The sequence below is a fragment of the Stigmatopora argus genome, chromosome 1, assembly GCF_051989625.1.
Source record: "Stigmatopora argus isolate UIUO_Sarg chromosome 1, RoL_Sarg_1.0, whole genome shotgun sequence".
NCBI classification, from domain to species: Eukaryota; Metazoa; Chordata; class Actinopteri; order Syngnathiformes; family Syngnathidae; genus Stigmatopora; species Stigmatopora argus.
The window spans coordinates 3020688-3033703 of NC_135387.1; the positions used below are offsets into that span (position 1 = coordinate 3020688).

General features: G+C 41.4%; 1 protein-coding gene across 4 annotated transcripts in view; it reads left to right on the plus strand.

Moving 5' to 3' along the window:
• Positions 1-13016, plus strand: part of pacsin1a (protein kinase C and casein kinase substrate in neurons 1a) — a 55101-nt gene that overhangs the window by 24675 nt on the left and 17410 nt on the right. For all 4 annotated transcript variants that reach the window (XM_077601846.1, XM_077601915.1, XM_077601710.1 and 1 more), the window contains one exon: positions 10327-10483. In XM_077601846.1, coding sequence (XP_077457972.1) covers positions 10327-10483 — 157 coding nt within the window. The remainder of the gene's footprint in view (positions 1-10326; positions 10484-13016) is intronic.

Genomic DNA, 13016 nt, shown 5'->3' on the forward strand with positions numbered 1-13016 from the left:
AGCACTTTTATTTTGGGCCTAGCTGTTAGGACATTTGCCTCACGGTTAAGAGGTCAAAGGTTTAAATCAGGGGTCCCCAAACTTTTTCCTGTGAGGGCCACATAACTTTTCCCTTCTCTGATGGGGGGGCCGGTGTCAGTTTGTAACAGAAAAAGTGTGACGATCGTAGGGAAGCTTAAATTTTTTTATTGTTTTCCAGAAAGCCACACATAACCAAATAACCCTTTCCAGGTCCTTTACAGAAAAAAGTCAGGAAACAAATAATAACACTATTAATGAAATAAATAATAACTAAATAACCCTGTCTGAGCTATTGACAGAAAAAACAGGAAATAAATAACACTATTTATGAAATAAATACCTAATAACTGAATAACTCTCTCTGGGTTCTTCATAGGAAAAAAAAGCCATCGAACATTAACTTTCTGTTGTGCCATGCACAATCTTCTCCCTTTGCTCTGAAGTTTATGCACGACACCACAACCTTCATTACAGAATCCCACATCAACACTTTGCAGCACAGTGCTTGCTGGTGAATTAGGCAGTGGACTCGTAGCGGGGGGGTGAGACCCCTTTTTTCCAACTCCCGGTTCATGCGTCCTATTAGACCGCGAGTTTCGCCCACCATACTAGGAGCCCCGTCAGTCGTGATGCTAGCTAGCTTTGACCAGTCCAGGTCCAACTTCTCCATGGTTTGGCAGACTTTGTCAAAAATATCCTCTCCCGTTGTAGTCCCTTTGAGACTTTGGAGGGCTGCCAGATCCTCGCATATATCAAAGTTTGCGCTAACTCCACGAATAAAAATGAACAGTTGCGCTGTGTCTTGCACGTCCGTGCTTTCATCCAGTGCTAATGAAAAAAAAATCTTTCATCTTCTGCTGCAGCTGGGCATATACATTACTCCCGATTTCTTCAACGCGTCTGGTGATTGTACTCGCCGACAGACTTACGGCATTAAATGCATCTTTCTTCTCGGGACACACCTCCTCCGCGACAGCATCCATACATTTCTTAACAAACTCTCCGTCAGTGAAAGGCTTACCGCTGCTTGCTATCAGTTTAGCAACTCGAAAGCTGGCCCGAACGGATGCCTGGTTCAGCTGAGCTTGGCGTACAAATGTATTCTGCTGAGATAGTAGTCCACTTTTTAGCTTTGAGAGTTTGTCTGCTCGTATTTGGCCTTGCAAGCTATCGTACTTGTCTTTCTGACGGGATTCATAGTTTCAGCGAAGATTGTATTCTTTGAATACCGCCACCGTCTCTTGACAGATGAGACAAACAGCCTTTTCCTTGCATTGAACAAAAAAATAATCGTTTGTCCACTCCAGGTTAAATACCCTGCATTCTGAATCAATTTTTCTCTTACGAAACTTTTTCGCCATTATTCCGTTCTCTCTTTGACAGGGCGGTGCCTAGGATTTTTTTTCTGGAGGCCAAATAGGAAAAAAATCTGATAGCATCTCTGCTATTGTTCAGAGGGCCGGGCCAAATGTGCTGACGGGCCGTATCCGGCCCGTGGGCCGTAGTTTGGTGACCCCTGGTTTAAATCATGCCTCAAGCATTCCAATGTGTTTTTTGAGTGTACTACTTTTGCTTCAGTTGGCTTTCTCTTGTTACTCCGGCTTCCCCGCATGTTCAAAACAGATGGATGCTAGGATGGAATTGGTGTGAGAATGGCAGTGGTTATGTTTGTTGCTGTTAGTGATGTTAGCTGCAAATATCCATACATATTACCCAATTGACTTGCTAATAAAACCTGGTCGGCATAAGTGGTAAGATTAGTAATTCTGAGCTCTCTATTAGGTGTTCTGATGAAAATCAGTTCTTTGTTTTTTTTTTATTTGCACTTAGCAAGAAAAATTACAACTTATTTTATGTGTTAAAGATATTAACGCTGGGATAGCTCTGGATTTTAGCAACCTGCAGATTTGTGCTGTAGTAAATTAGATTAGAATTTTATTTCATCCCGTATTCGGGAAATTACCTTGGTTGCAGTAGCAAGACAGTAGCAAGCACAGACTCAGAAGACATTGTAGACCTAGATAAAAAAATTGGAGCCACACACAGGAAGTCCACAAGGTGAGGACCTTCTGCAGACTGAGACTGAGGTTAAATAGGCAGAATCGCTCTTTCAAACTGATCCGCACAGTCCCTTAGTAGTCTGGAGCTGATCATCTTCCTTGCCTAGATCCTGCTAAGCTGTCCTATCACCCATTCAGCAGCAGCAGAAAGGCCGGTTGGAGTCTTCAAAGCAGCACACAAGTACACAATTCTCCCGTTGCAGCCCGGCAAGCACCGACAGCTCCTCCATCTGACCAGGGAGAGATCTCACGCTCCCATAACAATGATGGAATTCTCGGTCTGGAGCGTCGCCTCTTCTCCCGTCCACAGCTCACAGCTGATCCCGTGTGCATGGCTGCGGAGACATGGCCGAATGGCTCCAAAGACGTCTAGGACTAACACAAAGAAACCAAGCCACGCGACGGGTGGAGTCGAGTCGCAACGGTCGCAAAACAACAAAGTAAAAAGCACAAAGTACGAAGCAAAGTACAGACGCTCCCCTACTTACGAACAACGGTACATACGAACATGTCTGCAAATTGCGTTTATGTCGAAAAATTTTCGTAAGTTCGATTTTGTATTTTTTTCCCCGAGTAGTGCTTCTTTCCGCCGCCTGGCGCTGTGAGGGCTCAGCTCACCCAGCATCTACCTTCTTCTGTCCAATTCGTTGCAATGCGGAAGTGCGTGAACGTATCTCCAGTGTGCAAAGAACCTTTTTCATTTGTATCATTAAATATCTCGTGCATCCATTATTGAATATGGTTGGTAAAAAGCGAAAGGCTTCTATTGAGGGAGTTGCAAGGAAGAGGCAAGCCATTTCATTTGAAATGAGTGGCAATAATTACGAAGCTTGATGCGCGTGAGAGTGGTGAGCGTTGTACGGGCATACAACTTGAATTGTTCGACCGTCAGTCCCATTTATAAACAGAAAGATCGAGCAGCAGGACCCAAATATTGAACGTTGCACAAAGTGTTCAAATCAATTGAATGATCATTTATGATGAAAAAAAGAAGAACACTGTGCAATCGTCGTTAGATCGCTTCTTTCGGCCAGTTTCTAATACATAAATCTCTCTCTCTCTCTCTCTACAGTACTGTACATTTTCTCTCCATTTTATTAAATGTTTTTTCAGTACAAACCAATGCGTGTTACTTATACGAGCCTTAAACATACAAATGCACTTATATAAACCTTCAATATACTTATATAGGCCTTAATAATAATAATCGGACTTAGGCCATGTCGTCATTATCAACAACACAAAAAAGCCTACTTGTCATCACACCCAGAACTGCGTGTTACGAAATTGGTGGTTGTTGGGTTCATTCTGGGATGTTACTATATGTTCATTTGGAATTAATGGAATAAAGCTGAAAGGAAGTTTTATTAAGGGGATCATGTGCAAATTTATAATATAGGGGGGAATGTTGGAGTAATCATTATTATAAATGTGTTTGCAATGAATATAAAGCCTTATAATATACATGCTTACTATATTAATCAATATATTTGCTTATTAGGAATAGTAATGCTCATCCTAAATGTGTAACTATATTAAACAATATATATATATATATATATATATGTGTTGATCGCTTTCAACGAAGACAAACGCTTACCCCAAGGTCGCTCTCCAGGACAGCTGGCTCCAGCGAGAGATACAAGTTTGCTAGGACATAAACAATACATTGAGTCCTTGCTCCGAGGACTGATTACTGGAAGATAAGCCTCAACCCTTTCCCCAGATGCAAGTTCGCAATGAAGATCTGTGAAGGACGCTTAAATTGTTGTTGGTTCAGCGGATGGCTATCAAGCATATTGTTTTAATTTGTGACGCTAGGTTGACGCTAGGTTTGCTTGATTATGGAATTGTTTTGTTTCTTGCTTACGCAATTGGAATCGATAACCTTGTAATTGTTTTAATTTGAGGCCTTAAATGGGCAGGACATAATGCCACTCGTTAGAATAATCTTGATCGGACGAGCGGCTGGATGTATTCTCTTCTTGCAAGAATTAAATGGTGAAATGACTACAGATGCCTTTTTTATTGAAAGCTCAATTGGAAATACCTAAGGATAAACGTACAATTGGATGAACCTAACAGTGGTGCTTCTCCATAAGCTGCGTTTACTCGGCAAAAGACCTAAATAAGTGCAATTTACGGACTTGTAATTTGGCATTCTGCTGTTGTGGATACAGGTCGCTTACCTCTCGCTTACCTCTCACTGTCTTCCACTTACCTTACTTCAGTCAGCTAGTAGGAGGCAGATCACCACCCAAACATCTTTTCATATTACCGCAGAAGGGAATGTGTGTTATGTTACCGCAAGTTTAGATTTCTGATGGATGTGGGGAAAAAACTGTCCTTAAGCCTATTTGTCCGTGCTTTGTGGGACCTATAGCGTCTGCCAGAGGGCAGCAGCTGGAACAGATTGTGACCAGGGTGGTAAGGGTCCCCTATGATGTTCTTGGCTCTGCTGAGGTAACGAGGGCTGGCAATGTCTTCCAGTGAGGGCAGAGAGCAGCCGACAATCCTCTGGGCAGTGTTAATCACCTTCTGCATGGCCTTTTTGTCTGCCGCCGTGCTTCCAGCGTACCACACTGTGATGCCGTACGCCAGGATGCTCTCTACAGTGGTTCTATAGAAGGTTATCTGAAGCTTGGTGCCCAAGTTGTTCTTCCTAAGTACCCTGAGGAAATGGAGTCGTTTCTGAGCCTTCTTCACCACTGCCGTGATGTTTGTAGACCATGAGAGCTTATCCGTGACGTGGACCCCCAGGAATTTAAAGGACTGGACCCTGTCTACACATACTCCATTTATGAGGAGTGGGGCCAGATCTGTGCCGTGTTTGCGAAAGTCCAGGATTATTTCTTTAGTTTTCGTGGTGTTCAGTGTGAGATTGTTCACCGAGCACCACGAAGACAATTTGTTGACCTCATCTCTGTAAGCCGACTCATCCCCTCCTGAGATGAGTCCGACCACAGTGGTGTCGTCAGCGAATTTGATGATGGCGTTAGACTGGTGGGTGGTTGTACAGTCGTATGTGTACAGGGAGTACAGAAGAGGACTCAGTACACAGCCTTGAGGGGAGCCAGTGCTTAGTGTAATGGAGGAAGAGAGGTGGGGACCAAGTCTAACAGTCTGTGGTCGGTTGGTCAAGAAGTTCTTTATCCAGCAGCAGATTGAAGAGGATAGTCCAAGGTGGGAGAGTTTGTCAGTCAGAATGTCCGGTTTTATGGTGTTGAAGGCTGAGCTATAGTCAATGAAGAGCATCCTCACGTAGTTCCCATGGTGTTCCAGGTGGCTCAGTGCTGTATGAAGAGCAATGGCAATAGCATCCTCAGTGGACCTGTTTGCTCTATAAGCAAACTGGTGAGGGTGAATTGAGGGAGGGATTGTATTCAGCTCTGGATTTCCAGCGGCATCGAGGTGTTGCTCTTTCTGCTGCGTATTGTTCACAGCTGATCCCATGTGTATGACAGCGGAGGCATGGCTGAATGGTTCCAGAAAAGAACTGGCAGAAAGAAACTAAGCTAATTGAACAACAAAAGTTGTACAAACATTAAAGTAAAAAATATAAAGTACAAAGTAAAGTACAAAGGAATGTATTGAGGAATATTAAAATGTAATAAAAAAGATAAAAAGGCAAAAAACGAATAAGAGCAGACAGTGCTACTGCCACCGGCTGCCGCCTGATGGCGCCATCTTGAAAAAAAAATAAGGCCCTCTCTTACTCAGCAGAAATTAGTTCGTCCTACTTTAATCATATTTTGGCACTTTACCATAGAGTCAGCCATTCCTTTTTTATAAGTCGCCAGTAAGTCCAAAAATGTTTTGGTTGGTTGCATCTTAACTGGAATAGGTAGGAGGTCCCAAATTCTAAACTGAATCGAAAGCTAGGTATTTCTCCCATTTAGGACATCGAAAAGTTGTAAAGTAGAAATGCAATCCGGTTCCTTCATCTTGGAATTTTGTGTCCTTGGATGGTGATGTTTCCTATTAGTATTCCCTTCAAAATACTGAGGCTCTACAAATTTCATGGTTCTAACTCAAGGTGCGCAACTGTGGAGCCATCTTTCCCCTGCGTTCAGGATTCACCGTTCCCAGGATTGATATCATCCATTAAAGCTTGACAAGCAGGGTGTCTCGCGCTGTGTCTTTTCGAGCCTGCAATGAATTTTTCCTGCCTTGTGCAACAGATTTATCATGATTTTGATCTGTGGTCAGGAAAACCAAAACTCAGGCTGCTGCAGGTTGCTGATACTTTTCTTCACTCAGCAAAATTACAACTAGCATGCATTTTTTGGAACCGGGTGAAGAAACAGAAGTAAGGCTGCAAAAATGTCACACACACCCTATCCTGTCATACTCCAGCCTTTCCTGTCCTCCCACTTGGGTGCCGTCAACGGCACTGAATGTGCTCATATCTTTACTAAACCGAACAAAACTTGATCTAGAGCAGGGGTCGGGAACCTTTTTGAAAGAGAGAGCCATAAACAATTCCTATTTTCAAATATTATTCCTTGAGAGCCATAATCACAATTTAAAAGTCAAAACACATGAAAATGTGCGATTTTTTTTAGTCATTTTACAACTTTTAGAGTACAAAAAGTCTCTTAATTATTTTGACAACATTGTTAAGCTGTTGCTAATCAATGAATGTCGATGAGTTCAATGAGTATCAATGAGAGAATGAATGCAGAAGACTAATGAAAAAAAAATCAATGCCACAGTGCCGACGTGACGTTCCTATTGGTGCGTTCGGGACTCTTTTCTCTCACCACCGGTTTCCATATTTTAGCTCAGAGCCATATGCACCCATCAAAAGAGCCACATGTGACTCCCGAGCCATAGGTTCCCTACCCCTGATCTAGAGAGTCAAGTTTGAAAGAATATCACTAGTTATTTAGACACCATGCAACTCCCAACAATTTTGATGTGTAGCAAGATGCACGGTTTGCCAAAGAGGACAGAAACACTTAAAAAGCCTGTCAAATTAGTGGTAATGAATTGTTATTGTACAGAGTCTCCTTTGTGTCATCGCGTATGATGAAAATCCTTCCACGTGCACCACTTGTTCCATCAAAAACAAGTAGTACACCACAGATCACTTTGTGGTGCAAAAAGTTCAATTAAGAAAGGGTTCACTTGTGTGTTGTTCTTTATATTGTTGAGAAAACATACGTGCGTGCTTCACAGCTTTCTAAGGCTATTTCTTGTCAGAGCTAGCCAAAATGTGTACACACATGCATGCTATGAATTTATGTCTTTTTTAAGTCATCCATGCCTTTAAATCTGCCCACCTGCTCTACACACCACTCAGGCGGATTAGTGTGAACACATGCACACACGCACACACACACGTGCGCGCGCGCAGACACACTAATACAAGACCATGCCATTGCATAACTACACATGCAAAGGCACAAGGCCCTCACTACCACCTCCCTTTCTCCATCATTCTACATGAGCTCAGACCCTCTGCAGGCACTGACACTTGCTCTTTTTTTCTTTTAAAGGGAAAGACCTTGTATAAGTGACATTTATAAAAATAAAAAACGTCACTAAGACTTTTTTAGACATCTGGTAATGGAAAAAATAATGTTTAATGGTTAAATACCTAAATTGACCGTGCTGGGTGCGGCCATTTTGTGATGTGCAAACACACTTATAGACTTACAAGTAAATGAGGGTCATGGGTAATAACGTTATAATGTCGAATAATGGGTTATCTGAGATACTCAAATGGAGACCAACAGGGTTAATGTATCCGGTGGGTTCTTTACTGTTAATACCACCTCAACTGAGCTCCAGATAGAGCAACCATCAATATGAAACAAAATGCAACAGTAACTGCGAAAAATACACAATTTGGTGCATGTTTTCCATTTACACACATAAAAAACACACCGAATAAAATCTTTCATAATCACCATAAGGTATGTTTTGCTCATCAAACATGGCATTAACCAACTAATCAAAGAGCAGAAAAAAAATAATGTTATTTTGTGCCATCTATTTGTGAGGTGAATTTGAAATCTGATTAATTATAAAGGGCGGCCCGATGGGGCGAGTGGTTAGCGCGTCGGCCTCACAGCTCTGGCGTCCTGGGTTGAAATCCAGGTCACATCCATCCATGTGGATTTTGTATGTTCTCCCCGGGCCTGCGTGGGTTTCCTCCGGGTACTCCGGTTTCCTCCCACATTCCAAAAACATGCATGGTAGGGTGATTGGACACTCTAAATTGGTATTGGTGTGAGTGTGCATGGTTGTCCGTCTCCTTGTACCCTGCAATCGGCTAGCCATCGATTCACGGTGTCCCCTGCCTCTGGCCCGGAGTCAGCTGGGATAGGCTCCAGCACCCCCCGCAAAACTAATGAGGATAAAACGGTTCAGAAAATGAGATAAGATTAATTAAAGAACCATGCCATTGCTAATATAACATTTAATGATTAAAGTACTGGGAATAGTGTGAATAGTGTGAATAACACTAAGAAGACACTGAGAAAATAGACTATTAGAAATTTGTTGTAGACATTTTCATAGAACAAAATATTCGTATTCATGTTATAGAGGTTGGTTATATAATATATTTAAATAAATAGGTGCTTCTGCTAGTGTTTTTATCCTGCTAAAAAGTTCTAAGTTAGCTAACACATGACCATAATATTTTTCTTAACGGTGGTAAAACAGTACTAAACTTGGGTTTACTGATAACAAGCAGGGGGGGCCGGCTGCTTGTTTAGGACAACCAGACAATTGTTGCGCTATTAAAAAAAATCACTTCTGAAAAATGGTTGTTTAACAAAGAAAAGATTGAGTTTACACACTTAGAGAAGGTAAAGAAATTCAATCACTATTATTATTAATTTATTACTGTTATTAGCAACTAATATATTCAATAACTCCAAGCAATTTGATGTATTGGCACCAAATTTACAGAAATGATTGGTATTTACCTTCTGTTTAAGGAAGACTTTTTGGTTTTGCAATAACACATTCCATTTATTGATTATTAATTGATTACTATTATTAGCACCTAATATCTTCAATAGCTCAAGAGAGCAGTAAGATAACATATTTCAGGTCAGGCATACTCATTGATAATACTTGCAAATGCTCAAAGCTTGAGTTTACACACTTAGAAAAGGTAAATAAATTCAATCACTCGTCTATTAGGATTCGACAGCCGTTTCTGGCGACCATAAAATATTTCAACTCTGTACGATGCACAGTTTGGATACGACAGCCGTTTCTGGCTACCATAATGTCAACTCTCTACGATGCAGGGTTTGGACAAAAGTAGCGTGAGAATGTTAACATAAAACATCCACCCATCCATAAGTCACGCTTTATCTATTCCTGCTCCACGAAACACTTTTTTTCCTGTCGTGACGGAAAGACTCGGCGAGACACGATGGTGGTGGATGCGCTGACCCAATACGCCTTGCCTTTACATGTCATTTACAAAAGTCATTTTGGGTAGAATTTCCATCACGCTTTATAAGGATTAGAGAATAGATAAAGTGTGATTTATGGATGCGTGGATGTTTTATAACTCCCGCCACGACAGAAAAAAAGTGTTCTGGGGAGCACCTAGAAACTCGCTGGCGGATCAATCAGCCATGCGGTGCGTTTAGGGCACATCATGTAAAAACAATGATTCATACATCAACTCTGCTTTCAGTTGTAACAAATCAAAGTTGAGTTTACACACTTCGAGAAGGTGAAGAAAATCAATCACTCGTCTGTAAGGATCCAACAGCCGTTTCTGGCCACCATAAAAAAATTCAACTCTCTACGTTGCATGGTTTGAACCAACATAGCGAGAGAATATCAACATACACATGCGCACACTCACATACCCATAAATTACGCTTTGTAAAGATTATAGATTAAACTTTTGATTCAGTCGTGCAAGAAATTTTGCCCTTTATCAAACTGTAAAAAGGTGCAACAGACATTAGTTTAAGAGTTGACTGCAAACGCAAGTCGGCTGATGTGCAGCAATAACCTGTAAAGCATGTATTGATCATTTTGATCAATAAAAACACTTAATCCTAAATAATGTGACTGCAGATTTTACCAACTTTGGCTACAGATCCCACTCAGTGATGGTGTGAATGAGAGCACGATGGTTGTCCATCTCTTCAATGACTGTTGGCAATTTCTGCATGTGAATACGTGATGAGTCAATTTAAAATATGGTCATAGATCACGCATGGTTAGCACATGATGAATATTTTTGCTCTTGTGTTCCTAGGTGGGAAACTACAAACGTGCTGTGAAGAGATTTGATGATGGCCATCGACTGTGCAATGACCTCATGGGCTGCCTGCAAGAACGGGCCAAGATAGAAAAAGCTTACGGGGATCAGCTGACCGCTTGGTCAAAGAGATGGCGACAACTCATTGAGAAAGGTTCAATGCTATAAAACCATTAGTTGACATATATTAGCAGACCTGCCAAACTCTGTCGACCCCATTTCAGAAGTACCCTTGTCCCATTTCCGGAGTTTTATGTTTTCATCAGGAGTGAATGCAATTCGAGCAAAATCAATATAAAATATTTTTAAAAAATAACATGGAACAATTTAAATTTAACTGTTATCATGTTTTTACACTAATTGAAATATTTTGGTTATTCAAAGTATTGAAAAAGTACAGCATAATGAAAATAAGTATAGTGACCAAAGTATAATTTGTTGATCATTTACTGGCAAATTCAAATTTGCAGAACATTAACACACGTTTTGAAGCTGGTCCCTAACCCGCACACGTTGTGCAATGTGCAAATGTCGGTCCTTTTGGAGACGACTTCAACGTGGGATATTTCATCTAATATGAACCAATAAACTTCTGCGAGTGTCTGGGTTTCTTAGTAGAAGTTTCTTCCAAATTGGCATCCATTTTGCACTTATCTCAAGCAAGCATATTGATAAGACTTACCAATGTACTCCCACTTCCATTAGAACAACACCGGAAATGATAGGATTTGTTTAAAAACAAAAGACTGGTGGTTCAGTCAGCCTTAATAATACTTACTTCCCCTATAAAAAAAACGAAAACAAAAATGTTAAAGCGATAGACACTACCTATGCAATCGATTCTGAATCGATTGTATGCTGAAGCTGCACAAGACAAATCATTTGTCAGAACTTGTAACTTGGATGATTTTTTCCTATTTGGCCTCCAGAAAAAAAATCCTAGGCACCGCCCTGTCAAAGAGAGAACGGAATAATGGCGAAAAAGTTTCGTAAGAGAAAAATTGATTCAGAATGCAGGGTATTTAACCTGGAGTGGACAAACGATTATTTTTTTGTTCAATGCAAAGAAAAGGCTGTTTGTCTCATCTGTCAAGAGACGGTGGTGGTATTCAAAGAATACAATCTTCGCCGACACTATGAATCCCGTCACAAAGACAAGTACGATAGCTTGCAAGGCCAAATACGAGCAGACAAACTCAAAGCGAAAAAGTGAACTACTATCTCAGCAGAATACATTTGTACGCCAAGCTCAGCTGAACCAGGCATCCGTTCGGGCCAGCTTTCGAGTTGCTAAACTGATAGCAAGCAGCGGTAAGCCTTTCACTGACGGAGAGTTTGTTAAGAAATGTATGGATGCTGTCGCGGAGGAGGTGTGTCCCGAGAAGAAAGATGCATTTAATGCCGTAAGTCTGTCGGCGAGTACAATCACCAGACGCGTTGAAGAAATCGGGAGTAATGTATATGCCCAGCTGCAGCAGAAGACGAAAGAATTTGCCTTTTTTTCATTAGCACTGGATGAAAGCACGGACGTGCAAGACACAGCGCAACTGTTCATTTTTATTCGTGGAGTTAGCGCAAACTTTGAGATATGCGAGGATCTGGCAGCCCTCCAAAGTCTCAAAGGGACTACAACGGGAGAAGATATTTTTGACAAAGTCTGCCAAACCATGGAGAAGTTGGACCTGGACTGGTCAAAGCTAGCTAGCATCACGACTGACGGGGCTCCTAGCAGGGTGGGCGAAACTCGCGGTCTAATGGGACGCATGAACCGGGAGTTGGAAAAAAGGGGTCTCACCGCCCCGCTACGAGTCCACTGCCAGTACTGTGCTGCAAAGTGTTGACGTGAGAGAGATTCTGCTCTGACAACTGAGCTGAATTTTTATCTGTTAAGATTGTGCATGGCACAACAGAAAGTTAATGTTCCATGGCTTTTTTTCTACGAAGAACCCAGAGAGAGTTATTTAGTTATTATTTATTTCATAAATAGTCTTATTTATGTCCTGTTTTTTCTGTGAAGAACTCAGAGAGGGTTATTTAGTTATTATGTATTTCATTAACAGTGTTATTATTTGTTTCCTGACTTTTTTTCTGTAAAGAACCTGGAAAGGGTTATTTGGTTATGTGTGGCTTTCTGGAAAACAATAAAAAAATTTAAGCTCCCCTACGATCGTCACACTTTTTCTGTTACAAACTGACACCGGCCCCCCATCAGAGAAGGGAAAGGTTATGTGGCCCTCACAGGAAAAAGTTTGGGGACCCCTGCATTAGACGGTGCTGCGCTAAAGGGAATGTCAACAAATGCAGTCAGATAGGTCAGCCAAACTTTATCAATAGATTACAAATCAGCTTTCTGACAACTGCATTCACTCCTAACATGAATAAAGAACTGTTTTATTATTTTCTCCGAGGTAAAGTATTAGTATTTTCTTGACACAACAATAGCATGTTGAACAGCTGGGCGAATGCGGCATCCAACAGGTCCACACTCCGTCTCACCAATTTATCGAGTCAACAATTCCCACCTGTCATCCACTGCTCCCACGCAGTTCGGCGTCTACCTTTGAATGCTCTGTCGAAGCTAACATTTAGTGGCTGGAGTTCTTTTGTCAATGCACCCAGAATGACGGTGAGCATAGAAGTAGTGTGTTTAATCAAGCTCATCCGAAATGAAACCCCGTTTTATATAT